The sequence below is a fragment of the Galleria mellonella genome, unplaced genomic scaffold, assembly GCF_026898425.1.
Source record: "Galleria mellonella isolate WM207_F2 unplaced genomic scaffold, CSIRO_AGI_GalMel_v1 utg38, whole genome shotgun sequence".
Classification (NCBI taxonomy): domain Eukaryota; kingdom Metazoa; phylum Arthropoda; class Insecta; order Lepidoptera; family Pyralidae; genus Galleria; species Galleria mellonella.
The window spans coordinates 10,250,614-10,278,298 of NW_026442090.1; the positions used below are offsets into that span (position 1 = coordinate 10,250,614).

Sequence of the window (27,685 nt, forward strand, 5' to 3'; positions counted from 1 at the left end):
ATTATCGTATTCTTCACTTCACTAAGTAGTAACTAATACAACAAAGTCCTTTACCTGTATCTGCTACTACCAAGTCCATTTACTACTACTATCTCTATGTCGGTGAAAATAACAACGAAAAAAGAACAACAAATACATTATTGTCATAATATATATAATAATATTTTTTTGTTTACTTTCCTACTAATGTAACAATAACTATCGTATACATTTTTTCTAAAACTATAGGTACCTACTTTTCTTCATTACTCTTATCAAAAATTTTAACTAAATTTAAATGCAATACTCTTGCATGAATGACATTAGTAGTCGGCTGACATTAACAGTTGGATGAATAAATTGGTAGAATAATCTGAATGATTTGCTTAGTTGAATTAGTAGTTGGATTGGTACTTTTTTTTTTTATACAACGTAATAACAAACAAGCTGACGGCCCACCTAATGAAAAGTGATAACCGTCACCTATAGACATGAGCAGTACCATGAACATAATAGAGTATGCATTGCCATTCCTGAGGACTCAGGTGTTATTCCTCTGTATCCTGTGTGTATAATATTATAATTAAAATTGTTTTAAATCATTCTTAGAAGATGGCTTAAATGAACACTGTAACACGGGATTTTTATATATTATTTTTTCTTTTTATACAACTTAGAATGGCAAACAAGCTGATGGCCCACCTGATGGAAAGTGGTAACCGTCGCCTATAGACATGAGCAGTATCATGGACATAACAGAGTATACTGTTTCGCCCATGATACCCCCCATGCGTTGCCATTCCTGAGGACTCAGGTGTTATTCCTCTGTACCCAATAAATTCACGCCATATCCCACCCTTCAAACCGAAACACAGCCATGCAAACACAACTGCTTCACGGTTGAAACACGAATGGGACAGAGGTACCCAAGCAATCGACTTTTGTACAAAGTGTCCCTCTGGTAGTATCACTATTATATACTTTTTGACCTGAGCATATGCAAATATACTCGGTACTGATAGCCAATATCGTCATACGCTAGCGGGGCACCAGTGAGGGATAATAGATGAGAATGAAACAGTATAGTTGGCCCATCGTGATTAATTAAAAAAATATTAACCACAATAGTTTCTAGTGAGAATCACATGGAAGTTAAGCATGTATATTGCTAGAAATGGGGCAATATCAGACCCCATTACTTATAATCCCCCTCTTTGGGGGAGAGGAGACTGTTAGTAATTGGGCTTAATAATCCCATTGCTAGTAATATATCCTATTAGGTCGACTACGCTGTCACCCCTGAAAACCATCGTGATTGATTTATTATTGAATTTATCATGATGGACTAACTACCTGCTTCAGCCTCAGCTGCCACTCCTCACTGGGTCCCCGCCTATGTATACTGTAAGTGCAGGCAGGTATATCATTACATCATCATCCATTTAAAAAATGTGATACTTGATAAATAATTAGACAAGTAGGTAAATAAAAATAGTAGATATAGCTCTATTTTTCTAAGCTTTTCTGCGGCATACACAATCAATAACATGATCATTGACTAAACCACAAGCTTGCATGAATGCATAGCAAATAGTTGAACCTACAAATTTGAAACCTCTCTTTTTTAGAGCAATGGAAAGGGCTAAAGAAGTTTCAGTATCATTTGGAATCTCTTTGATATTATGCCAATAATTTACTTTAGGTTTATTATTTACAAAACTCCAAATGAAATCTGAAAAATTTTCAGAATTATTTTCCATTTTGATATAACATTTCGCATTATTTATAATTGCTTCAATTTTGCTCTTGTGTCTTATGATACCGGTATTGGTTAATATTATTTTCACATCATCATGTGTTAATTTTGAAATTTTATAAGGATTAAAATTATAGAATACTTTTCTATAATTTTCACGTTTTTTTAAAACGGTTAACCATGAAAGTCCTGCTTGTTGACCTTCTAAACATAATATTTCAAACAACCGTAGATTATCATATTCAGGTTTTCCCCATTCTTCATCATGATATGTGATGTAAATAGGATCTTTGGTTAACCATTGACACCTAACATTTCCATTAGATTCTTTTTCTGACATATCCAGATTACCTAAAATCAAAGAAATATATTGGCCAAATTCAAATTCATGACCTTTGTTGTCTAGTCTAGTCTAGGTAACATATCACAGGGCCATGACATACTCATTATAAAAAATAAAAATTGAAATGGTATTAAAAAATACATTTAACATTTATTTTATATATTGTGACGACAAAAGCAATCCACAATATGATCATTTATTAATCCACATGTTTGCATAAATGAATAACAGATAGTGGATCCAACAAATTTAAATCCTCTTTTTTTTAAAGCTTTGGCAAGAGCACGAGATGCTTCAGATTCAGTAGGTATTTCATTTATGTTATGCCAATTATTAATAACACATTTATGATTGACAAAACTCCAAATGAATTCAGAAAAATTTTCTTTTCTATTCTCCATTGCTATAAAACATTTAGCATTGTTAATTATAGCCTCAATTTTATTTTTATTCCTTAATATACTAGTGTCATTTAATAGTTTCTTAACATCATTATTAGTAAACTTTGCAATTTTGTAGGGATTAAAATTACAAAAAAGTTTTCTGTAATTATCTCTTTTCTTTAAAATTGTGATCCATGAAAGTCCAGCTTGTTGTCCGCCTAAGCACAACATTTCAAATAAATTAATGCTGTCATATTCAGGCTTGGCCCATTCTTCATCATGATATTTAATGTATAAGTCATTTTTGTTTGCCCATTCACATCTTGTCAAGTTATGCTCTGTCATTGTTTAAATTATTTCTACATCAAATTGTATAAGTAATAGGTAATTATAATAGTTACCTACAATAAAAAAAAATTAACTTATTTTATCAATTTGTTTTTTAAATAAATATTTACGGTGTATTAATCTTTCAGAAAATAAATACGGTAAATAATTAGATGTGGAGTGTATTTCATAATAAGTACCTACTTACCTACTTAATTATGACAAGTTACATTGACTGGGCTTCAGCCAGGAATGAGGAATCACAAATAGCTTTTAGTTTCATAGAATATTTTGATTAGTTTTCTAAACTGGATAAGTACCTAATAACAAGTAGCAAGCTTGTTATTCAAGTTTCGTTTTACCAACTAAACAGAAGATTTGTATTGTACTATTTTTTTGTATTGAGTTGGTTATATCAAATCGCCGTAACAATGTGAAAATTGTATGATGTTAAATTTCAAAAAAATAATTGATCATTTAAAATAGGTAAATAAATAAGATAGTATAGTGACCATAGATTTTTTTTTTTTTTTCATTTATTGTGACTTTGGCGAAAGCCATCAGCCAAAAAGTAACAATTACAAGGTAACAATATGACCATAGATTACAGAGACCACAGACTACTTAGATTATTATTTTTTTGGTGATATGAATTATTATCAATTAGACTATATTTTTATGTTTATATTAAACAATATCTTACTTAAAGATATTCGTACCTTGAACCTTGTTCCTTGAACAGTAACTGAACTCTTCAAAGATTGGTAGTAAGAATTAGCAGAATTGTCAGTAGATTTCACTTATACAGTTTATAAGGTCCAAACAAATAACACAAAATATATATAAACGAACACACAATATCACTTGATATTTAAATAAAAATAATATTTAAATCACCTACTAATTTTCTATTTTCGTAATAAACGACAGTCAACAATTGCTAGGCAACACACGCAATAGGTGTCACACCGCATTTAAATTTTGGAACCAACCAAAAAGTATTAACATCTTCTCTCGGTGTGGAGACCTATTGACGCTAGGATTTTCCACAAACGAGGTCTAGGCAGAGGTTTTGTGAATATATCTGCCAACTGTAGTCCAGTGTGAACTTTCTTTATCACTAGCTCTCTAGCTATAACAAGCTCACGAACAAAGAAATGACGAATCCGAATATGTTTAGTCCTCTTGTGGAATTCCGGATTCTCAGCTAATCTAATAGCAGCTTCATTGTCCACATTCAACACAGGAAGTTCTTTCAAGCCTACCAGTTCTCGAAACAACCTAGTTAGCCAGATACATTCCTTAGCTGCTTCGCTAGCAGCGACTATTTCTGCTTCCGTTGTAGAAATTGCCACACTAGTTTGTCTTTGGCTTAACCATGAGATAGGACCACCCGCATAGAGGCACAGTACTCCTGACGTTGATCTTCCTCTTGTAATACAACCTCCATGATCTGAATCACTATAGCTTTCCAAAATTTTGTTCTTATAATATTTCTTGTACAAAATTCCAGCTTCAGGAGCATATTTGAGATAACGCATAATACGTTTCACCCTAACGCAATCTGTCTCAGTTGGTTTTTCTAAATTCCGTGATACAACACTTACAGCATAGGCGATATCTGGACGTGTGCCAACCATAAGGTAAGCTAATGCACCAACAATCTGCCGATAATTTTCCAGGATTGGAGTTAAATCACACGTATTGTGCTTTTGTTCCACATCATCCTTAACTATGGGCGTCATAACAGGTCGACAATCTTCCATACCAAAACGCTTCAAAAGTTTTCTTGTGTAACCAGCTTGAGCTATCAGTAGGCCGTCTTCTCTTTTTTCTATCTCTATTCCCAAAAAATAGCATGCAGGCTTCATAGTAATTTTGAAAGTACCTTTCAGATCTTCAAAAAATTCATCTACTAGCATCTGTGAAGATCCTGCCACCAAGCCGTCATCCACATACAAAGCTACAATAATCTTCCCCTTATCGTTGTCTCGTACGAAGAGACAAGGATCAGCATCACAAGCTTTGAAATCTACGCTTTTGAAAAAATCTAGTATCCGTTTGTTCCAACATCTTGGAGCTTGTTTCAAGCCGTACAGACTCCTTTTTAATAAACATACGCGTCCAGTGCCATCGTCATAACCTTCTGGTTGAGACATAAAAATCTCCTCGTCCAAGGATCCATACAAGAAAGCAGTTGAAACATCGAATTGCATCATATACATTTCCTCACTAGCCGCGATACTCAAGACAGCTCTAATCGTTGCCATCTTAGCTACTGGGCTAAATGTCTGATAGTAATCAATGCCTTTCTTCTGTCGAAATCCCTTTATGACAAGTCTAGATTTATACTTATCAACTGTTCCATCTGCATTAAGTTTCACTTTAAAGAGCCATTTGCATGGAATAGCCTTCCTATTTTTCGGTAGTTCTGTTAAAATCCAAGTTCCATTTTCTTTTAAAGAAGAAATTTCACTTTCCATAGCTTTTTTCCATAGCTTACTTTCTGGACTTTGTATCGCTTCTTTATAGCAACTTGGTTCTGAGTAACCAGTCCATTCGGTGTTCATAATATAGTCATTGAACTTAGCAGGAAGTCTAAGTAATGCACGATCTCTCAATACTCTAGCACCTTGCTCAGATATCTCAAGATCTCGAAGACCTTCTGGAATATTATTATTAATATCTTCCCCATTTGCTTCATCCAGTTCAATTTCTTCTTCATGAACATCATTTCTCGTATCATCAAATACTTCATCATCAATAGGCGAGCTTGGAGAAGTCTCTATCAAAGGACTTTCTTCTCTTGCAGTATTAATACGATCATTTGTAGCGATCGAAGCTTTCTGAAGAGGAATCTCTATCTCATTCTCTTCAATTTGTTTAGTTGACACATCAATGAACCTTGATTCGATTGGATTCTCATTGATAACAACATCTCGAGACCTTATTAAAGAATTCGAAGCTTTATTCCAAAGTCTATAGCCATCATCGTTATCATAACCAATCAAAATACATTTATCTGCTTTCTTTTGCAATTTCTTTCTTTTTTGTTTTGGTACATGTGCATAACATAAAGAACCAATTATTCTCAAATGCTTAATTTGTGGTTTTCTTTCATACCAGAGTTCATAGGGAGATTTCTTCTCTATACTCGACGGTCCAGTCCTATTTAAAATATAGACAGCCGTGTTCACGAGTTCAGCCCACAAGTATTGAAGCAACTCCTCATGCGCATGCATCATTGCTCTAGCAGACTCAACAATGGTTCTGTTGTCACATTCACAACAACCATTCTGCTCTGGTGTATATGGCATCACCAGCCGTTGCTTAACACCATTCCTTTTTAGAATGTTTTTTACTTTTTCGTTGTCGAACTCTCCGCCGTTATCGCTGAGCAGTTCCTTGACTGTATGTCCTACTGTCTTAGCTTCAGCTAGCATATCTTCTAATTTCTGATATACTTCTGATTTCTCACGTAGAAAGTAGACATAGCGAAATCGTGTGTAGTCGTCCTTAAATAAAACAAAATACTTATATTTTGATGTAGAACTTGGGAAGGGTCCACAAACATCTGTGTGAATAAGTTGTCCAGGTGCAGTTGCTCTTTCACGTACACCAAACTTCCGTCTATGTGCTTTTCCGAAAATACAGCCTTCACAGACTTCTTCATTAGACCAGTTTGTTTTAATTCCCAACTCACGTTCGATTACACCCTTTACGTGTTTTTTTTACTCTGATGTCCCAATCTCTCATGATATAGTTGCAATTTATCTGTCTTGTCTACCAGATTTATGCAAGTCACAGGCAATACAGGTTTAAATTTCAACTTATATAAACCACCATACCTTTCTCTGGTTCCTTTTACGGCAATCTTTCCGTTGATTTGGACATTACAAGATGTTACACGGGACTCAAACAGACTATCAGGATTTCTGTCCTGAGCCGATAGAACCGAAAATAAATTCTTACTAATTTGAGGTACATACCAGACGTTTCGAAGATATATATTCTCTTCCTTACCATCAACATCAGCTATAACGTTGATTGTGCCTTTACCAACGGCTTTGATAATATTACCATCCGCTGTTGTAACAGTGTGAGATTCGCCAAAGTATTCAAAATCCTGATAGAGATCCTGACGCATTGTTACATGATTGGTAGCTCCATTATCAACATACCAGCCATCCTTGTCGATAACCGTGTCTAATGAATTTACCAACAACAACATCATGTTCATGCTTGAAACAGTCTCTTTTCCTAAGCGAGTAGACTTCTTCTTAGAACATTCCTTCATAAGATGTCCTACTTCTTTACAATAGAAACATTTCCTTTTATCAGTAGTCTTTGAAGTCTCGCCTTCTTTCTTTAAAGTTTCACCTTCTTTCTTAGTAAACTTTTTCTTCACTTTGGTCACCAGTGCTTGCCCACTAATCTCACTAGTACCTCCTGTTCCTGTAAGAGCACGTTCATGAGCACACAATTGACTAGTTAGATTTTCCACTGTTCGATCCTTTTTTGACATCAACAACCAACTCGACTTAAAAGAGAAATACGATTCAGGCAGTGTGTCTAGAATTTTGCAAATCAGTAAAAGATCCGGTAAATTAGTATTATTTTCTGCTTTTGCAAGTTCCTGTACCAGTTTGAACCATATATTCTTCAGTTTTGTAATGTGAGTTGTAATATTGTCTAAGGGATCTTTACTGTACCGAAAGAATTCCATACATAAATCATACGCTTTATTGTCATTAACGCCATCATAAAGCCTGTGTAATTCATCCCATACTTCTTTAGGAGTGGAGAATCTAATCACCTTGTCAAGTGTTTCGTCGCTAATATTATTAGTTATCAAGAGTAGTGCTGTACTCTCTAACCTGAGAAAATTCTGTAGACTCGTGATATCACCTGTGCTAACCCTATCTCCATCAGCTGATGCAGCAGCTCCAGCCACTTGCGTAGCAGCTTCTGCCAGCAGAGAAGGTCGTTGTATATTACCTTCAACAATATCAAGAAGTCCGTCGATACCCCTTAGCAAAGCGGTCATCCGATACTTCCATTGTATCCAGTTATGGTTTTCAAGTTTGGTAATCTGTATCTTGGCAAGATCCATCTTCAGCAATCTGGGCCCATAACCACTTAAAGATATTCGTACCTTGAACCTTGTTCCTTGAACAGTAACTGAACTCTTCAAAGATTGGTAGTAAGAATTAGCAGAATTGTCAGTAGATTTCACTTATACAGTTTATAAGGTCCAAACAAATAACACAAAATATATATAAACGAACACACAATATCACTTGATATTTAAATAAAAATAATATTTAAATCACCTACTAATTTTCTATTTTCGTAATAAACGACAGTCAACAATTGCTAGGCAACACACGCAATAGGTGTCACACCGCATTTAAATTTTGGAACCAACCAAAAAGTATTAACAATCTTTGCTTATTATGAGTCGATTTTGATAAGTCTCTTATTAATCGAAAATGCTATACTTCTGTATTTGTCATATTATTTGTGTTTTGGTTTTCAGGGTATGACATTACATTGAATTTTTTTTTAAACAAGCTGACAGCCCTCCTAATAATATGTGGTAACCATTTCCTGTAGATACGAACAGTACTATGGACATAATAGAGTATACTATGTTGCCCGTGATACCCTTCATGCATTGCCATTCCTGAAGATTAAGCTGTTATGACTGTATCCTGTGATTTCACTGTTATATCTCACAAATTTCCCCTTCAAACTGACACAGAGAAATGCAAATACGTCTGTTTTATGACAAAAATACGAATAGTTATAGAGTATAGATGACTTCTACAAAGTCTCTCTCTGTTCATAGGTAGTTTCGTACGCTTGTGGCGTTGACTTTACATTTACGATACAGCTAATTCCGCGCGTCACGGTAGGATTTTAATACGAATATTACATTGCTGTTTTTCGGTATTTCATAGTACCCATTTCACTATAAAATTATTTATTATTTCTTTATATTATGACATAATAAAATGGATTACATGATTTTTATAGAAAAAAACTCCAGGAAAAATTTTAAATTTTCTGATAAAAATTTTCGCTGGTTTTCAGTTCAGAATAATAGTCTGCTTCAGTTTTTGTCGACCTGTCCGTTACAGTCTGTACATGAAGTATGCATTTTCATCAGAAAACATTTGCATTTATTTAAAAAGAGTGACTTCTGCAATTTTAATACAAAGAATCCTCACAACCTTATAAAACTATAACTTTAAATAGCAGAAATGCCTAATGTATGACATAAGCAATGAAAGATAAGCAATGAAGTTCAATGGAAAAGTATAAAAACGCCCAATGTGGCGCAATCAGAGAGACACGTCCTAGCTTTAAAGATGCGAATTTATACAGTGTTATGTTTATTTTCGGAACGCTTATAATGTATTTACATTTTTTATTTTTTTGTAATATTTATAATATAATATATATAAAATATATAATTTTTCTGTAATGTAGGTAAGAACTATGATTTTATTATAATAAAGTTAATGGAAAAATATAATATTTATTTATTCATATCAATCATACAGGCTAGGTACATTAATATTTAAATAACCAGTGCAAAGTAGCCACTTTGGTCCACTGTAAATTTTAGCTAACTTTGATTGATGATTGCATCTGTGTGGTTTAATATATCTTCTTGTTTCTGGTCCACTTACAAAACTTTTCGATAATTTAATATTTTTGTAATTTAGTGTTCCATCTGATAATTGTTGCAAAAGTGGAAGATATTCTGGTTTCGATAATTCATTTGATATACGATTAATCTGAAAATTTCAATGTGTTAGACGCGTTTTATTGTCGGATATTATATCTATCATCACCATCATTTTTTCAGCCATTATATCTAAGTTATTTATAAATTAAATAGATATACATCTAACATAAATATATTATACTAAGAATATATTATACAAAGTATACTTACGACAAGTTTTAGTTGAATGTCTGTTAGTGGAGTTTTAACAGGTCCTAATAATAATACACTACTATTTCTATCTAGACTATCCGGGTCCACAGAGATGAGCTCATCACTGACATTATTTTTTATTTCATCGTTCACTACTAGAAATATATATTCACGTGTCATTTTCTGTGCATGTTTCGTTATAATATTGTACATCATACTGAGATTTGTTGGTTTCTTTTTTTTACAACATAATGTTTTTAACTGTGAAACAAGAACATCAAATAATAATTCCTTTTTATCGTCATCCACGCTATCTATATCTGAGTTAATTTGATAATTACTTAAGAGATTATTTAATTTTTTAACAGCGATGTAATTCGAATCATCACTCTTAACATACGGATCGACTTCTTTATTTTCTAATCTAAAAACGGCTATTGGGTCATTGTCTTTTTCAATTCTTGCTTTAAAATTTAGCTTCTTGTTATTTTGATTATTGTTTTCGTTTAAAATGTTATGCTGTCGAACCTGATCTTCATTGTGTTTAAAAGTATCTTCATATACTGATTTGGAATCGAAAGCAATTTTTACTAAATCATTTAAATCATATTCATTTTTCTTCGGTTGAGTATTTAATAATTTTATAAGTTCCTCGTCTGATAATTTTGAAAGAAGGTAAGTAACATCATTGTCTAAAATGTTATAATGTGTATTACAGACCTACACAAGACAATAAAACTATTTATTTCTATATTCACTCACTCACTTCATTCATTCATTCACTCATCATCATCATCTCAGCCATTATTTGTCCACTACTGAAGAGAGGCCTCCCCCATAGACTGTCACAAAATCGGTCCTGAGCCACCTGCATCCACTGACTCTCTGTAGTGCATTTGAGGTCGTCACTCCATCTAGTAGGGAGGCTGTCCTTCATTGTGTATCTATACGGGGTCGTCTCTCAAGAACCTTTCCTTCTCAAGGGTTCTCGGTTCTTCGAGCTATGACTAGCTCAATGTCACTTCAGCTCGCTTATCTTTCGAACTATGTCGATGATTTTAGTTATATATCCTCGTTTCGGATTCTATCATGCAAAGAAACTCCGAGTTATACATATTCATTAAAATTTACTAAATGTACAACTTCTGAATTTATTTCCAGTATTAAGCAATAAATACAAGATATAAATAACAATAAATAACAATTAGATATTTACCCGCTTTTTTTATTAAAGAAATTTTAGGTAATTCCCTGTCGTCTGGCATATAACTTTTGGAGTATATAATGTTCGCTAGATCATTTTCTGGTTCAAAATTATCCATAAAATAAGAACGTTCATTTTTCAGCATAGACATTGATATAACCATTTGTATCTAAAATAAGATATAGACTACATTAAATTATTTTATTTCTAAAATAAAATATAATAGGGACCTACGAAAATAAGTATTTTACAAAACGAAGAATCTATCTAATCATATCTATCAGTAGCTTACCCAAAATAAAGAAAAACCAAATGAAAATAGAAAACGTAAACACATGTTTAAATTTCACAAGAATTATCATGAACTTCTTATATTTAATATTTAATTTCACGCATGACTATACACGTTAACTATAATTTTCATGAATAAATAACTACCTAGCTATTCTAAATGCTCAGATAGAATTTAACAATGCACAAGTGCTCGTTAAAAGTTTGTTTATGCTTACCGTTGATAAGAATGCGTGTTGTAACAAAAAGTTGAATCTTTTTTTTATATTTCATGTATGCCATTACAGTTTAATTTCCAAGGCTAAATATTATTTACCAAAAGTAAGTTTTGTAAAAAAGTCCTTTGTTCCATTGTGTTTCTTTCTTGGAGTAGCTATACCTACTTGCATGGCTGTTTCGATTTGAAACGTGGAATGTAACAGTAAAATTAAAGGGTACAAAAGTATCACATTATATTGTAGTTTTCAGGAAGAGCAATGTGTAAGCGGTGCCATGGGTATTACAGTAAATTCTGTATTATTTATGGTGTTCTTTATAAGCGACGGTTATCACTATACATCAAGTGGGCCATTATCATTTTAAGTACTAATCATAAAAAAAGTAATGGGTTTTCGATGATTTGAGGGCATTTCCAATTACGTCACGGAAATGATACTATGTGTATTGTTAACTGAAATTATTCTTTCAGTAGTAACTGCCCTCAGAAGAAATTTTTTCACGCTCTTATTTGGGATTCTCAAATGTATAAAAAATCGATCGTTATCATATCGTAGTTTGTTATTATAGGTATCTAAATTTTCGAATGAACGCATTCATAAATAGTTTCAAATAAGTACATCTTCAATTTTTTCCTAATATTGTTACATGTCTATAATATAATTAACTTTTTATTGGAACTTCATATACGTAGATCTTGAGAAGGAAAAAAATATAAGTACACTGAATTTAAAGTTAGATTTTCATGTTTGATAGAGTAGTTTATGCATGATACCGAAATAAAGATAAAAACACAGACAGATAAAAATTCTAACAATTATTGTTTTGACTTCATACCAATTTTTCTTATATTCCATTAATATAAAATGCATATTTTTATTACGTAATTAATACAGTTAATAAAACATATTATGTTAATAGGTAAAGAGTTAGAATTTTTTTTATATTTATAGTATTTTTTACATAATCCATATATTTTTTTATACCACTGAGATGGCAATCAAGCTTACGGCCCACCTGATGGTAAGTAGTTATTTTAGCCTATGAACCCCTGCAATACAAAGGGTATTACGCGCGTGTTGCCGACCCTGAAGAAATCTCTTTACCCCCCTTTTGGTCTGAACTTGTTGTGCATGAGGAGGGCGCGTGGATACACGATATTGAGGAAGCATGTGCTTGAATAACGCCGATGAACTTCATTGCCATCACGAAGGAAGACGTGGCTGTTGCGATCCGTCGGGCTCCAAACTAGAAAAGTCCGGGGATCGACGAACTGCAGCACTACTGGTTAATGGAGTTCTTGGCTAGCCATGCGACTTTAGCCGTGCAATTCTAGAGTGCCCTCGAAACCAGAGCGCTCCCGAACTTCCTTACAACCGGGATCACTCATTTAGCTCCTAAGACAGACGACACCGCGAATCCATCTAAATATCGCCCCATCACTTGTTTTACAACAATATTTAAGACGTTAACATATGTTCTGAGCGCTGAGATCTCACGTCATGTAAACGAAAATAAGATCCTATCTAGCACTCAGAACGGATGCAGGGGCGGTAGGTGACGTCCACCAAAATCATTCTAATCGTTTTGTCGGTGAACGGTCTTATCTCAATCTCAACTAGTCTGGAACAACATCTCAGTCAGTTGGGATTTCGAGGCGACTCACTCCCGGGAAAGATGCAGAAAGTGGTGCTCTTATATTCTGCCCGCATTGTACGCCGGTTTCTCTCCCTGGGGCCCTAAACCCCGGCCGCCTGTGCTTCTGCCGACGGTTAGTTGCCATCTCCTCTCCTTAAGAGGGGAGATGTGAAATTTGTAAAAATTATTATTAATTCAATAAATAATATATTATTCAGTATTATTATTATCCAAACAGCCATAGCAAACAGCATAAATATGCAGTGGCGGATTTGGTCTAAGGCCCAGCATTGCAAACAGCGTAGAAAAGAAAGCTTTTGATTTTGACATACAAAATCGAGGCTGTAGACTAGGCTGTCGGCGAAGGCGAGGCTGATTTTTATTAGTGAATACCAAATACTATGACAAAATGTCAAATCGCACAGCCTTGAAGAGTTTCCGTTTACGCCGCTCGTCTTTGGACGCTAGTGTCGCGTATTAGGAATTAGTGAATATCATTTCAATATTTCATCGCTGCGTCAAGGCTGATATCTAGGCTGTTTGCTTAGAGAATAGCACTGTTGATCTCTAGCCTGTTTGCTTAGAGAATAGCACTGCTGATCTCTAGCCTGTTTGCTTAGAGAATAGCACTGCAGTAGAAAATGACATATGGCCGTATAACCTTACTAAATCCAAATACAACCTGCTCGCATACTTTCTACATAAACTGTGTCGAATATATAACCTAGTTTAATAAAATGCAATTTCACATGACAGAGTATATATTTAAATCTAAGACAGTAAAAAATGTCAGAGGTTAATATGTTTTTTAAAAAGAGTATACGATGAGGTTGTAACATTACTCCCCAATGAATATGATTTATATACAATGTTTGTCTGTCTCTACAATGTTTCTTAATCATAAAGTAGTCGTCTCGGAGGGCGTCTGGTACGTACACTACGACGCAATGGTACGGCTGTTTCCTCGGCCGTAGAATATGCCTCTTTAGTAAGTGGTATTGATGTCAATTGTTGCCATTCTTGTGGTAGCTCACAGGGTGATGTTTGTAATGGTGTAATTGGAGCATTTGCTTGAGTTTGCTCTGGAGAAGGTTCCTGAATTTCTGATGTTGGGGCCTGTAATGGAGTCATACTCGCTTGTGAGTCTTGAGATGGTTCTTTAACCATTCCTCCTATTTTGGTACTTTCAGCTTCATCAATTGCTCGAGAACGTATATGATCTGCATGTCTTCGTTTTTCCACACCATCAGGTGTTTGAACTAGGTACGAATAACGGTGAGTACGTAATGTTACAGTAGCAGGATGCCAAGTTGATTCATTTCGCGTGCGTATATAAACTGGGTCACCACTCTTAAATTCTTTTAAAGGCTGATCTCCATGTAAGTTAGTTTGAAGTTGTTTGAAATTTAGTGTTTTTCTTAAATCTGGGCGTAGATTGTCAAATACACAATTTAGTTGATGGCCAAACATTATTTGTGCTGGAGATTTACCTGTTGTAGATTCCACAAGGGATACAAAAAGCTGTATTACACTACCTCCACCGCGGCCATCCAGGCACATCTGCTATGCGAGCTCTGGCTAGATTTTATGTCTGGTGGCCCTCCATAGACGAAGATATATCTATCCTGTCATTGTCATGAAGACTTCAGACCCTATGCTGTTTGGATTAGACTGGAGTGAAATGTTTGGAATGGAATTTCCGGAAGCTGTATATTCTATTAAAGCAATTAATGAACAACAGACACTACAAAACATCCTAACAAATTACGCAACACTTTTCAACAACAAACTTGGTAAAGTAAAAAACTATCAGGTCAACATTCACATTAAACCGGGAACAGAAGCAAAACATTTTCCACCACGTCCTGTAAAATTCAGTATCAAAAAGAACATTGAACTGGAACTAGATCGATTAGTGCAAGAAGGGATTATCACAAAAGTGGATCCTAACATAACACCCGTAGAATGGTCAACTCCAACAGTTAATGTCGTAAAACCTAATGGTCAAATTCGTATTTGCGGTGATTATCGCGTCACAATCAACCCTGCATTAATAACACACCTACATCCAGTACCACTTTTTGACCAATTAAGACAACAGCTTGCAAATGGTGAAAAATTTTCCAAAATTGACTTAAAGGATGCATATCTTCAATTTGAAATTGCCCCTGAATCAAAAAAGTATCTTACAATAACAACACATAAAGGATATTTCCAATACAATCGAATGCCCTTCGGTATTGCAACAGCACCATCAATTTTTCAACATTATTTAGAAAAACTACTAGACAACATCCCGAATACGGCCGTCTACTTCGATGATATTGCAGTAACAGGAAAAAATTACAGCGAACACCTAAGTACTCTGACGTCAGTACTCAAGAGATTGCTAGAAGCTGGCCTCAAAGTTAACTTAAAAAAATGTAGTTTTCTCCAACCCGAAATTGAATATCTTGGACACATAATTGACGCACGTGGTGTACGCCCAACTAAAACAAAAATTGATGCAATCGCTAAAGCTCCAGCGCCAAACAATACTAAAGAACTACGATCTTTTTTAGGAATGGTCAACTTTTACGAGCGATTCATTCCGCACTTACATACACTTTGTTCAGACTTGCACGACTTAACATCTTCACGAAAAAAATGGAAATGGACGAAAGAATTACAAACCGCATTTGAAAAGGTAAAAACCTGCATAACAAAAACAAGACCTCTGATAGCTTATGATGATAAACGAATGCTTTATCTAGGATGTGATGCTTCCGAAAAAGGACTTGGGGCTGTTCTTTTCCACAAAGAACACAATATTGAACAACCGGTCGCATATGCTTCTAGGAAATTAAAACCTGCAGAAAGTAAATACTCTGTAATAGACCGAGAAGCATTAGCTATCTACTTTGGTATCAAAAAATTTGATCAGTTCTTAAGAGGAGTCCGTTTTACATTAATTACTGATCACAAACCTTTAATCTACCTTTTAGGCCCACAAAGAAATCTGCCTATACTTGTTAATAACAGATTGGTGAGATGGGCGTTAGCAATTGGGTGTTATAATTATCACATTGAGTATCGAAAGGGAGAACACAATATTCTTGCAGACTTTTTGTCAAGAATGCCAAACCCTGACCAAATACCGTCTGAAGGTGAACTGACTGTACATAAAATAGGCACGCGATTGCAAGCGATAAAAATGATTGATTTAACACTTTCAGAGAAACTGATTAAAGAAGAAACAGGAAAAGATCCCGTCCTAAGGGAAGTATCCAATCATATTAAACTTGGCTGGAAGAATCAATGTAATAGTCACCTAAAACCTTACTATCGAAAACGTGAAGAACTTGCCATCGAGAATAAAATTATAATGTGGGGCGGAAGAATTGTAATTCCACAAGGGATACAAAAAGCTGTATTACACTACCTCCACCGCGGCCATCCAGGCACATCTGCTATGCGAGCTCTGGCTAGATTTTATGTCTGGTGGCCCTCCATAGACGAAGATATAGATAGATATATTAAACTTTGCCATAAATGTCAAGAAAACAGGCCGAATGATCCAGAACTCCCTATTTACTCTTGGTCTATCCCAGAAAAAAATTGGGAAAGAATTCATATTGATTTCGCAGGTCCTTTCGAAGGAAAGTATTGGGTAGTAGTTGTTGATGCTTTATCAAAATGGATTGAAGTACGACCAATGACTAAAACTACTACAGTAAAACTATGTGCTAAACTGGATGGAATATTTCAGGGCTAAGGCATGTGAAAAGTAATTGTCTCTTCACATTGTCAGTGTCTCCACCCCATATGTTACATTTGACTTCAAAGTAGTCTATGAAATTATGTATATCCGTTGTTGCGGGATTGAATTGATCGCATTTAAAATTTTTTAAGACTGTGTTTGACGATGTTGTCAATATGCTCGAGTCTGTTACTCGTAGTAGGGGTCTGTGACGTTCCACTTACTTGTATTACTGTTTGTGTAAGTAATTCCAGTATTTTAGTTATTTGTGTTTGTTGGTTTTGTTGTACCTTAAGGAATTCTTCCATTAATTCCGGATTCATTTTAAAATCCTCGTCGCCAATTTAATAAAATGCAATTTCACATGACAGAGTATATATTTAAATCTAAGACAGTAAAAAATGTCAGAGGTTAATATGTTTTTTAAAAAGAGTATACGATGAGGTTGTAACACCTAGTAATGTAAAATTTGTTATTGATAAATAATGAATATATCAAACATTTTCTATACACTACCTTGGTATGAATTTAAAAACAAGGAATTACATAGAAGGAGTGATAAAATTATCAAATTATAGCAGGCTAGTGTATAGAAAATGGTAACGGCCGTACAAGTTTAACAAATTCAGATATAACCTGCTTGTATACTTTCAACATAAACTGTGTCCAATATATAATGTAGTAATGTGAAATTTGTTATTGTCAAATATTTGACATATCAAACATTTTCTAAACACTAGCTTGCTATAAATTGAGAAAAATAGCAACTGAGGGTGTATCTTTCGTCCTCTTTTTACTAATTACATTTGCATAAGAAGAAAGGAGCAACCACATGATTTATAGTTTTTATTTAATCATTCCTTCTATGTAATTCCTTGTTCATAGAGGTATAGTGATATAGTCTTAAGAACAAGGGGGTAAAGGGATTGTTAGTAATGAAGACTAAGAATCCCATTGCTAACAATATACCCAACCAGCTCGGCCTCCTCGTGGTTCCCCCTGGAAACTATCATGGTTAATTCCTGATGAATTTATCATGATGGGCTAACTGGCCTGTTTTCATTCTCATCAATCACCTTTCACTGGTGCTCCGCCAGCGTATCCCGTTAGCGCAGGCGGGTTGCCATTCCATTTTCACCTATCAAAAAAAAAAGTCTTAAGAACAAGAAAACTTTGGTATTCTGTTACCTTGTAATTGTTTCTTTTTGGCTGATGGCTTTCGCCAAAGTCACAATAAATGAAAAAAAAAAAACTTTGGTATAGTCTCTGTAATCTGTGTTGTGAATTGTTAAAACTATTATTCTTATCTTAATGTGACAAGTCAGCATTTTGATCGGTATATGTTTTATTAAAATTAGAGAAAATCAAAGGAAGAAATGAATATACCCTTTCCTGTTTTAACTCCACGTTTAGTAGATTCGAAATGGTTCAACGCTGATAGCCCTTGTGATGAGGAGGCAGAACTTACTGCATTAGAACAAGCAAATCAGCAGTGGGTAAGTGATAATTATTATTTATTTAAATGTTTTAATGCTTGGTTAATATTTATTAATATAAACTATTTATCACCATTATGTATAACATGTAAAAAGTAATGATGACTCGGAGCCCCGGACTGCAAGTGATCCTCCGTCAAATTAAATCTCAAAGAACATTGTTTTACCGTCCGTAATAGAATTCAGTTCATTCAGCGGTTGATAAAATGAAAACAGTTTGTTAATGCATTTACAGCAGTATCAATGTAGTATTATTTGATTAGTCTTTACCAATATTATGAGAAAGTGTGTTTGTTAGTTTTAAATACCATAACTGTTTAACCAATTTTCATTAAACAGTATTTGGGATGAAAATCGTAGTTTTATGTTCATGAAAACTAATACCTAATTGAAAAATAAAGTATTTAATAAAATTACATCGAATAGATATTGTTTTATTTTAGTTGAGTTCTATTGGGCTGCAGTATATGAAACGGGCTCCTCTTGGCAAGACTGATCCTGAGCCAATGGAAGAAGAGGCTGATACTGATGAGGAAGAAGGTTTGTAGAACTTGTTTTGTGTACTTGGCATAGTAATTATAGTAAAATTCTTTAAAAACTTAAATTGTCGCAATATTTACAATATTGTAAAGATATATTATTACTATACTTCTTTTGCAATTAATCTATAAAAGACATATTTGTGAGGGATTATAAAAGACTATTATTAGTAATAATTGAATACTCTTCTAGCAATAATAATTTAAGAAAATAATAAATTGAAAGAATTTCAAATAATTGATTATCTTTACATATTAGTTTTTATTAAATTATTGCTTAAAATTCTAATGATTTTTTTCATTAGGTAATGATGAATCAGATGAATCAGAAGAGTCACATGATGAAGATGAGGAAGAAGAGTTACGAACATCATATTCTCCAGCTAGGAATAACAATGAACTGGAGCCTGATAGCTTGGATGACTTGAATGATGCTTCAGAATTGAACACTTCTGACCAAAGTGCTATGTATTGAACATATATTGATACAGCAATTGATTAAGTAAATTAATTGACAAAGCAGTGCATTGTTCACTGTGATAAATGAACACTGAATTTCCTGAAAAATAGAGAATAGATTAATGATGTCACTCTATTGAAATGACCAGTTTTTGATTAAATTAATAAAAAAATATATTGTATGTTATTTATACTTTTATTTATAACACTTAACTGTATTGGATATAAAAGCTTAATTGAAAACAATATATTCAATTTTATTTTCATTGTATCAGTCTATGATTATCTAAATACAATATGTTAATATTCCTTCCTTAACAACTATTAATTGTCTATTGATGAGAACAGATCACCTCTCCATGTTAATATTATTAATATTTAATTGAAGATATGAGGACTTGCATTTATAGTATGTTATTTTTGTGCTTAGACAAGTTTTATAGACATTAACAATATCCTTAATCTAATACCCTAGGATGCTGCTGAGGAAGTAATTGTTACATGCATTTTAAGTTTCACATAATTCTTTTTATTAGGCTTAAATAAAATCAGTTCTAAATATTACATAAATTTCACTGATTTTTCTGATATTTTCTCATCATGTATATTTAATGCAAGTGTTAAAATAATTTTATTATATATTATCAAATAAAAATATTGTATATGTTTGTGCCAATACATGGATTGGCAATGTTGTTATTGAATTAATGTTAATCACAACTACAGAACAAAACAATACACATTAAAGACAACAGGCCATTTTATTAGCCACTTTTTAACAAATAAATATTTAATCATATAAAAATAATTTATATAATATTAATTTAATTATTAAATATTACACCATTAATTAACTTTATTATTATGAAGTATCACAATATGTATTCATTCATTTTTTACATTGTAACCCAAAGTGGTTGGTTTCTACCCATTTTATTTATCAAAACTTTTTTATTATGACTTAACATCTATTGTAATACAAAATAACTTAGAAGACTGGGAATTAGCCCCTTTGGCATAACTGACATGGAAAAAGAGCCTTGTTTTTTAATTTTTGCACTATGAAAGTACTTATTACAAACTTTACAAGTTTTTTTTTATTTAATTAGCATGCAAATACATTAATAAAAAAAAAAAAAAAAAACAAAAAATACTATGGACTTTTTAGTACAAGTTAAACCTCTTGGATATTAATAATTATACTTTACAATAATAAATAGAATTGTTATCAACAATATTAAGTTTCCCTGGGTTCAATACTGGTGACGTCAATTACAATATTTACAACTCTTGTAAGTAGGGGTGCCATATTAACCTTTGGGACGCCACTGTACCATTTATTTTCCAAGCACTTTTCTATAAGAGCATGTATAGAGGTCTGATCTGGAAAGGATTTAAATTATTGAGACTATGAATCAAATAAAACATATTTATGAAACAGTTTAAGCTTGCCATCAGCTCCTTTTAGACAATGGGCAAACAAATTTATTGTTATCACTCATGAGCATCAGAATGACAGTAGCTAGTTACATATATTCACAGTTAAATACAATCAAATTCGAGTTTTAGAATTATTAATACACATTATTTTTACAATAGCATTTAAACAACAGCTATTAATTTATTAAAATAGATATTTTGTGGAACAAACAAATATTCTAAATATAAATATATACTATATATATATAAGTATTCTAATATGTTTTTTTCTTAAAATGTCCTAATTAACACAAATATACTGGATAATACTGGTTATATCATACAATACCATCCAGTATTAGTACAAAGCAGAGCTTGCAGTATGGGTGGATAGTGAGAAGATGTAGAATTTTTAGTAAATACCTATGTATATTGTATGTATATACATAAAAGAAACAGGGATCGAGCCCAAGATCATACGAAAATAAGGAAATATATAAATATATTTTTTATACTCAAAATATTTTTTTAAGCTTGTAAAGCTATTGCCTTACAAAAAGTTTCTGAGTTATGTATATGCAATATCTCAAGTAGCAAAGCTTAAGTTAAAGTTTACTATTATTCTGATAGTAAGTAATCACCATTGGCCACATTAATTTCACATGAAATTGTAGATATAGCATAGACACAGGATATCGCAAAGGATAACACATAGAATTTATATATATTATATAATTATATGTATAATGAATTTTTTAAGTAGATATAAATGTATGCTTTGTTGGTTGTCCTTAAATAAATAAATAATGATAGTATAAGGGCAGGGGTAGCACAAAAGATACCAATGGGTCGATGTGCTTAGCTGATCTCATTCGAAAATAAAAGATAAAACATACAACGAATTAGGTATTTTACACAAGACAACATAGGTTAAACAGCAATGGTACATACCTGATGGTATATCAGAACATTGCGCTAAATTCAATGTAAAGAATATGGCGCTCTTTTTCACTAAAGGATTATATTCATCACAGTAATAATGAAAAGCCATAGCAAGACTAGAAGGGACTTTATCGATTTCTGTAATAAGCATTACTCCAGATTTGTCTACATCATCTCTATATTTCTTTATTAGTTCATTGTGAGTATTCATGTTAAGATTTGTACCCTGTACTGTAATGTGTTGAACTGAGGTAGAGTCATTTCCTGAAAAAAAAAAAAAAATGTTAAGACCAGGGGATCTATAATGAATTTAAATTCCGAATTTTCGAACTTAATTTCGTACTTATGTTCATACTGAAATCACCCCAGTAAATGGAGTTTAAGTCCAAAGGAAAGATATTTTAATATTTTTAAACAGTATGTAATTTTAATATAAAAATTCGTGTTTCGTTTGGTCCCAAAATTTCAGAAAGTATTTCATGGTAGCCCCATTGTTCACGGAATACATTCGTTATTAAAGTTTCATCTTTAATAATAACAGAATGCACGTTTATATATTTTGGAATTATAGTATATTTAGATTCGTCAAAATGGTTATTGACGGCTCATTGTTTTATTTTAAACTGTTTTACGACTAGAATAGAATCTACAACTAAATAACGAATATGTAACGTAGGTTGAATATTTCTAAGAATTATTAGTTATTTAATACAATTAATTTTGTTCAATTTAGCAAGTAACTAACCATGTAGCGTACCCAACTCATCTGGAGTTGGGTACACTAGATGTTTAATTAGACAGATACCTTGTTCATTTTAACATTTTGTTAAATACTTATTTAATTTTCTAGCAATAAAAACAAATGTCTCACTTAAATAATGTGCAGAAGTTGTCGAAACATCGTGCATAAACCTGTTTAATTCGGCTGGATCAAAGTTTTTTGAATTACTGTTATAAATAAATATGAAGGATCCTGTATCTTGCCGTCTATATATTGTTGAAATACCTGAAAACCATAATAAATTTTTAATAGGCAACTCTTATACTAATGGACAGCATTAATAAAAACACTATGGTCAATAATTTTGTATCTCAATTTACATGAGATTTCTTGACGTTAAGAAACTTGTCGATAAAATTTGTCAAGTATATCTCTGATAGCAGTAATAGGTGCACCATTAACAAATAAAATTGATATTAGAGATGAAAGTCATGAGAAGGCTCACTCTGTATCTCTGGATGAAAATGTGTTCGGCGAATAATTTACGTTTACGATCACTGACTAGATATCTCTTCTAAATTTTCAGTTACGAACACATATTAGGCATATAATTTAAATATAAACGTATCTACTTATTGTTAGGAATCGAAAAATTTATGGCATTTAAATATTAATGTACTTTATTATTTTTTTGTTAAATAGGTATCCTTTAGTGTCGAAGTTCCAAATTAAGACAGAACTTTTAATTAAATATGGATAAAAAAAATTATATAAGATAGTTTGAAAACTGTTTTTATTACCTGTTTGTAATTGTAAAATGGTATCATCAGTCACTTTGTATTTTCTTCTTAGATTATTTATATCAGTATGGAATTTTAATTCATCATAAACAATACTGCTTCCTCCTTGAAATATATTGAGCATATTTGCTTCTTTACAATATGCTAACACTGTATATATCAAAAATCCTACTAAGGGCAGTAAGAATATGGAAACTTTTTGAGTGGCTTCTTGGCTTTTAGATTTGTCTTGAAAGTTGTTTGATTTCTGATTACTTTGCGAGTCAAAACTTCGATCATGGTAGATTGATCTTTCTCTTTCAAAACTATATGACTTCTGTCTATTTTGTTTTGACGACGAAACATGTGATGTTTGGTTCACCCGATCACTATGCGCTGAATAATTAAAATCACCTCTGCAATATGACGGAAGAATTGCCGGTACAGACTTAGCAAGTGTATCACTGTAACGAAACAGTCATTACCAGCCCATAATTTATCAAGAACTAGTAAAATGAGTGAATGATATTAATGAAAATAGTAGGTTATATAACTTTATAACTTTTATAAAAATAAAAGTATAATAGCAATGTTTAATGGTTTTAGTGGATGGTAATGTACTGTTTTTTTTTTAATAGGTGAAGATGGAATGATGCATCTGCGTAGATATGCTAATAGTATACAATAGAGAGGTGCCGATGAAGAATGCAATGACGATGAATTCAGGTCAATTGGGCTATCAGAGTGAATTCATTAGAATTTAACCATGACGGTTACCAGGAAGGGCCGCGGGGAGACTATATCGCTAGCAATAGTCTAACATCTCCATCATTAACTACCCCTTCCCCCCTCGGTATGCAATGGTAATATTAAAGAAATATAAGAAGCCAGTACAGTAAGATCATAATTAGTATAACGTACGAGTACTTAAGTAATGGGGGAGAAGGGATTGTTAATAATGGGGACTAGCAACACCATTGCTACTCGTTGTGTACATCGTGATTAATTTCTAGTATATGGTATTCGTTACGATGGGCTAACTGACATGAGCTTTATATCTTCACCTGTCATCCCTCTGGCACCCCGTCAGCGTAAAATTTTGGCGTAAAAGCCTATTTTTTTTGTATGCTTCAATATTTATTTGCGTCTTTTTTTAGAGGATGAAGATGGAATATTGCACCCACCTATGCTGACAAATACAATTGTGGGGCTCTAGAGGAGAATAAAACGATGAGATTGAAGACAGATCAGTTTTTTTAATGAATTATAAATTTTAAGGAATACTAACCCCGCCTGCGCCAATGGTATACACTAACGGTGTACATGACAGGACAGGTGAGGATGAAAAGGCAGGTCAGTTAGCCCATTGAGATGAAAACATCTGGAATTCGACATGATGGTTTCCAAGGCGGACCTCGGACCAAGGTCGATTTGATAGGGTATATTACTAGCAATGGGACTGGTAGTTTACTTACAATCCCTTCCCCTGCCAGATAGATTAATGGATAATATTTTTTTTAATGGATGATAATAGAATGGTAACCTCACCAGCACTAACGTTAGAATGAAAAGGCAGGTCAGTAAGTCTATCATAATGTATACATCTGGAATTTAGCACGATGATTTCCAGGGGGGACCATGTAGAGGTCGACCTCCTTGATCATTGACCATCATGGTTAATTCAGTAAGAATTAATAACGACAATCAGGAGGGTCTGTGCTGAGGTCAAACTGACAGGGTATATTATTACTTAGTGAAAGGAAACTGCCCCTATTATTAACAATTTCCCTTTTCTCTATTTGCACTAATAAACACTGATCAGAATATAAATAAATATATGGATGCTATAGTTTATTTATATCTATATAGCTTTATGTAACAGTAGTTATGAATTAAAGACAAGGTAAAGCAAAAGCAGTTCCTTTCCAGTTTATTTAACAACCAAAAAAAAATCAGAAGAGAATATGTAAATAAGTGGTTTAATACATATGATTTAATCAAAAAAATTAAAACTTACTACAAATCTGTAGTGTTTAGTCACTTTCTTTAAAATTAATAATTTGGCACAAAAAACGGTAAAACAATAGCTAAAATAGGTCAGATTTTTATGAATAAGGGGGCTGTATAAGCAGTCTATACTTATAAAATTGTTTGTCAACACACAGCTAAGTCTAGAAAGCTGAAGATTATAACACAAGCATCTAGTTTTTAAATACTTAAAGAATAAATAATATATGATACATGCAAAGCTGCAGACAACAGTCCTCTATAAGAGCAATCATAACTAACAATGGTAAGTTAATTATTGCAATTTTCAAGTTACAATGATAACAAATTTTATGAATATATAAAGATACTTACTCTGCATCAGAGTTATCATCTGAGTCGTCACTGTTTGGAGTGCCTAAGGATTGTCTTCTGTATGCATTTTTATGATTGACATGAGTTTGTAAAGGACTTGATGTCTTAACTGGTTTGCTGCAATAGACATTTTCAAGGTTTATTTTTTTAGAATAAGAAAATTATATTATAATGATTTAGTATTCAACCCTTGCTTGATGATTTTATATATAAAAATCATAACTGGTCACTGGGTGTACATGGAAGATATATAAAAAAAAAAAAAAAAAACTATTAGATTAACAGAACCCAAAACAATGATTTATACAATTTATCTCTAAGCCAATCTCAGAAATGGCTTAAACGATTTAAATGCAGTTTTCACTAATGCATTGCTGTTGGCTCTATTTAACATTTAGTGTTTGTTTTATTTCATTAAGTTTATAAATAAAGTTATATCAATCTAAAAAATCACATAAAATAACTGATTACAATAGAAAGTTATGTTATCAACAAGTACAATATATATATATATATATATATATATATATATATATATATATATATATATATATATATATATATATATATATATATATATATATATATTAGCTTCCTGAATAAACAGAATATGATTGCAAGTTTTCTAGACAAAAATGTGTACTTGGTAAAAAAAGCTATATTATTTTTGTATGAACTTCCTTGTTCATAATTCATTTAATTTATAAAAGGACATTATCAATACAGATCTATGTGCTATTTAATAATATGTTAAAATAGAAAATAAAAAATTCAGTACCTCATAACATTGTCGACCACATCAAATCCTTGAGTATTTTGTGCAGTTGCATGTGTATCTCCTTTATGAGTCTTATTCAAACCATATCTACCCATATTATTGCTATGTAAAAATGGGCAATTTGCGTGATTATGAATACTCTTCCTTGCTGATGGTATTATAGAAACCCCCCCAGTCTAAAACAACAAAAAATAATGAAAAATTGTGTAAAGATATGTAAGGGTATCTACTGATTGGATATATGGATGGTGTGCCTAATAAACAGTGGTAACAATTACCTATAGAGATGAACAAGACCATTGACAACACAAACATACTGTGACATCCATATTATCCCTTATGTGGTATCATTTCTAAGGATTAAGATATTAAGCATTTGTTCCCAGTAATTTCACTGACATTTCCTATTCTTGGAACTGAGGCATAGCTACACATGCAAAATGGCTTAACAGCATAAACAAGAGTGGGTCGATAGATGATTTCTTTTTCTTCTAAGCAATAATTAATTGTAATAATTTTTGTTCAGCTCTTTTTATTAACTGGAATGTTTATTAATGTCAAGAAAGAGAGGAAGGGAATTTTTAGTAATAAGTCTAAAAGTCTTATTGCAGTCTTATAGTAATATATCCTATTAGGTTGACTTTCATGCAGTGCCTCCTGGAATGCTTCATGGTTAATTGATAAAGAATTCGACACGAAGAGCTAATTGAAATGCTTTCATCCACAACTATTGTCTTGCCAGTGTATACCGATAATGCAGGCGAAGTTACCATTCTATGTTTATATCATTAAAAACATCAAGAAAGGAGGCATAGGATAGATAAAATCAAAGTAAACTAGATTGTTTTACATAATGTTTATAAGGATTATTTTTTTAATATTAAACCTCTGAATAATGTAGTGGTTTGTAAAAACAAAAAGTCATAAAACTCACTCCATCGTACTCATCAATCATTAGATGTTTAGACTATTAAAATCCACTCTGAGTTTACTACAATTATTATCTCAGACCAACTTAATTATATACTTATTAATCCAATCTACAACTTTTATTCGGCGGTCACCTAAAAAAAAAAATCTTTCTCATTATTTTTGACAGATTAAGCTTCACTTTTGGTGATAAAACATCTATATAAGTGTAACTATTTAAGGTATCACTGAATTTTGTAGGTAAACTTAATAGAATAACGATTATATATATTTTTTTATTCTCTAAGTTTCATGAAACAGTACCTAGAAAACAATGATATCGCAAAACAATGTGAAAATAAAAACATAAAATATTCCTAATAATGACATCTGACAATTACAGAAGACGTGCAAGATAGGTATATCTACCACAGATTAGTTAGAAAACTCTATATAG

The 27,685-nt window shown here is 32.6% G+C and overlaps 6 protein-coding genes across 12 annotated transcripts; 2 read left to right on the forward strand and 4 right to left on the reverse strand.

Moving 5' to 3' along the window:
* Nucleotides 1-1,461: 1,461 nt before the first annotated feature.
* On the reverse strand, nucleotides 1,462-3,127 carry LOC113522790 (DNA-3-methyladenine glycosylase 1-like). Of its 2 annotated transcripts, none has more exons than XM_031914132.2 (2): nucleotides 3,001-3,127; nucleotides 1,462-2,086 (listed from the first exon to the last, which is right to left on the reverse strand). In XM_031914132.2, exon 2 carries the CDS (start codon nucleotides 2,073-2,075, stop codon nucleotides 1,494-1,496), a length of 582 nt encoding a protein of 193 aa, XP_031769992.2. In that variant the 5' UTR covers nucleotides 2,076-2,086; nucleotides 3,001-3,127; the 3' UTR covers nucleotides 1,462-1,493. The 2 variants fall into 2 exon arrangements, with proteins under 2 accessions (XP_031769992.2, XP_026764404.2); XM_026908603.3 differs by having other exon boundaries at nucleotides 2,997-3,123.
* LOC116412621 (DNA-3-methyladenine glycosylase-like) lies at nucleotides 2,204-3,244 on the reverse strand. Its single transcript, XM_031914133.2, has 2 exons — nucleotides 3,109-3,244; nucleotides 2,204-2,862 (listed from the first exon to the last, which is right to left on the reverse strand). The coding sequence occupies exon 2, from the start codon at nucleotides 2,804-2,806 to the stop codon at nucleotides 2,234-2,236; it is 573 nt and encodes a 190-aa protein (XP_031769993.1). The 5' UTR covers nucleotides 2,807-2,862; nucleotides 3,109-3,244; the 3' UTR covers nucleotides 2,204-2,233.
* A 6,068-nt stretch (nucleotides 3,245-9,312) lies between these two features.
* LOC113522944 (uncharacterized) lies at nucleotides 9,313-11,713 on the reverse strand. 3 transcript variants are annotated; one of them, XM_026908799.3, is made up of 4 exons: nucleotides 11,451-11,713; nucleotides 10,954-11,110; nucleotides 9,756-10,429; nucleotides 9,313-9,594 (listed from the first exon to the last, which is right to left on the reverse strand). In XM_026908799.3, exons 2-4 carry the CDS (start codon nucleotides 11,102-11,104, stop codon nucleotides 9,346-9,348), a joined length of 1,074 nt encoding a protein of 357 aa, XP_026764600.1. In that variant the 5' UTR covers nucleotides 11,105-11,110; nucleotides 11,451-11,713; the 3' UTR covers nucleotides 9,313-9,345. The 3 variants fall into 3 exon arrangements, with proteins under 3 accessions (XP_026764600.1, XP_031769900.1, XP_031769899.1); XM_031914040.2 differs by lacking the exon at nucleotides 11,451-11,713 and adding an exon at nucleotides 11,234-11,426 and having other exon boundaries at nucleotides 9,756-10,393; XM_031914039.2 differs by lacking the exon at nucleotides 11,451-11,713 and adding an exon at nucleotides 11,234-11,422.
* A 4,394-nt stretch (nucleotides 11,714-16,107) lies between these two features.
* On the forward strand, nucleotides 16,108-16,840 carry LOC128201272 (uncharacterized protein K02A2.6-like). The gene has a single exon (XM_052897741.1). The coding sequence runs from the start codon at nucleotides 16,202-16,204 to the stop codon at nucleotides 16,838-16,840; it is 639 nt and encodes a 212-aa protein (XP_052753701.1). The 5' UTR covers nucleotides 16,108-16,201.
* A 915-nt stretch (nucleotides 16,841-17,755) lies between these two features.
* Nucleotides 17,756-19,506, forward strand: LOC113522750 (anaphase-promoting complex subunit 15B-like). 2 transcript variants are annotated; one of them, XM_026908556.3, is made up of 3 exons: nucleotides 17,756-18,321; nucleotides 18,765-18,861; nucleotides 19,166-19,506. In XM_026908556.3, exons 1-3 carry the CDS (start codon nucleotides 18,202-18,204, stop codon nucleotides 19,333-19,335), a joined length of 387 nt encoding a protein of 128 aa, XP_026764357.1. In that variant the 5' UTR covers nucleotides 17,756-18,201; the 3' UTR covers nucleotides 19,336-19,506. The 2 variants fall into 2 exon arrangements, with proteins under 2 accessions (XP_026764357.1, XP_026764358.1); XM_026908557.3 differs by having other exon boundaries at nucleotides 18,786-18,861.
* LOC113522522 (uncharacterized) lies at nucleotides 19,497-27,669 on the reverse strand. Of its 3 annotated transcripts, none has more exons than XM_026908227.3 (8): nucleotides 27,553-27,669; nucleotides 27,254-27,383; nucleotides 26,320-26,495; nucleotides 25,542-25,658; nucleotides 23,202-23,596; nucleotides 22,552-22,686; nucleotides 21,690-21,944; nucleotides 19,497-20,702 (listed from the first exon to the last, which is right to left on the reverse strand). In XM_026908227.3, exons 2-8 carry the CDS (start codon nucleotides 27,272-27,274, stop codon nucleotides 20,557-20,559), a joined length of 1,245 nt encoding a protein of 414 aa, XP_026764028.2. In that variant the 5' UTR covers nucleotides 27,275-27,383; nucleotides 27,553-27,669; the 3' UTR covers nucleotides 19,497-20,556. The 3 variants fall into 3 exon arrangements, with proteins under 3 accessions (XP_026764028.2, XP_026764027.2, XP_052753744.1); XM_026908226.3 differs by having other exon boundaries at nucleotides 23,202-23,644; XM_052897784.1 differs by lacking the exon at nucleotides 27,553-27,669 and having other exon boundaries at nucleotides 23,202-23,644; nucleotides 27,254-27,529.
* Nucleotides 27,670-27,685: the final 16 nt, after the last annotated feature.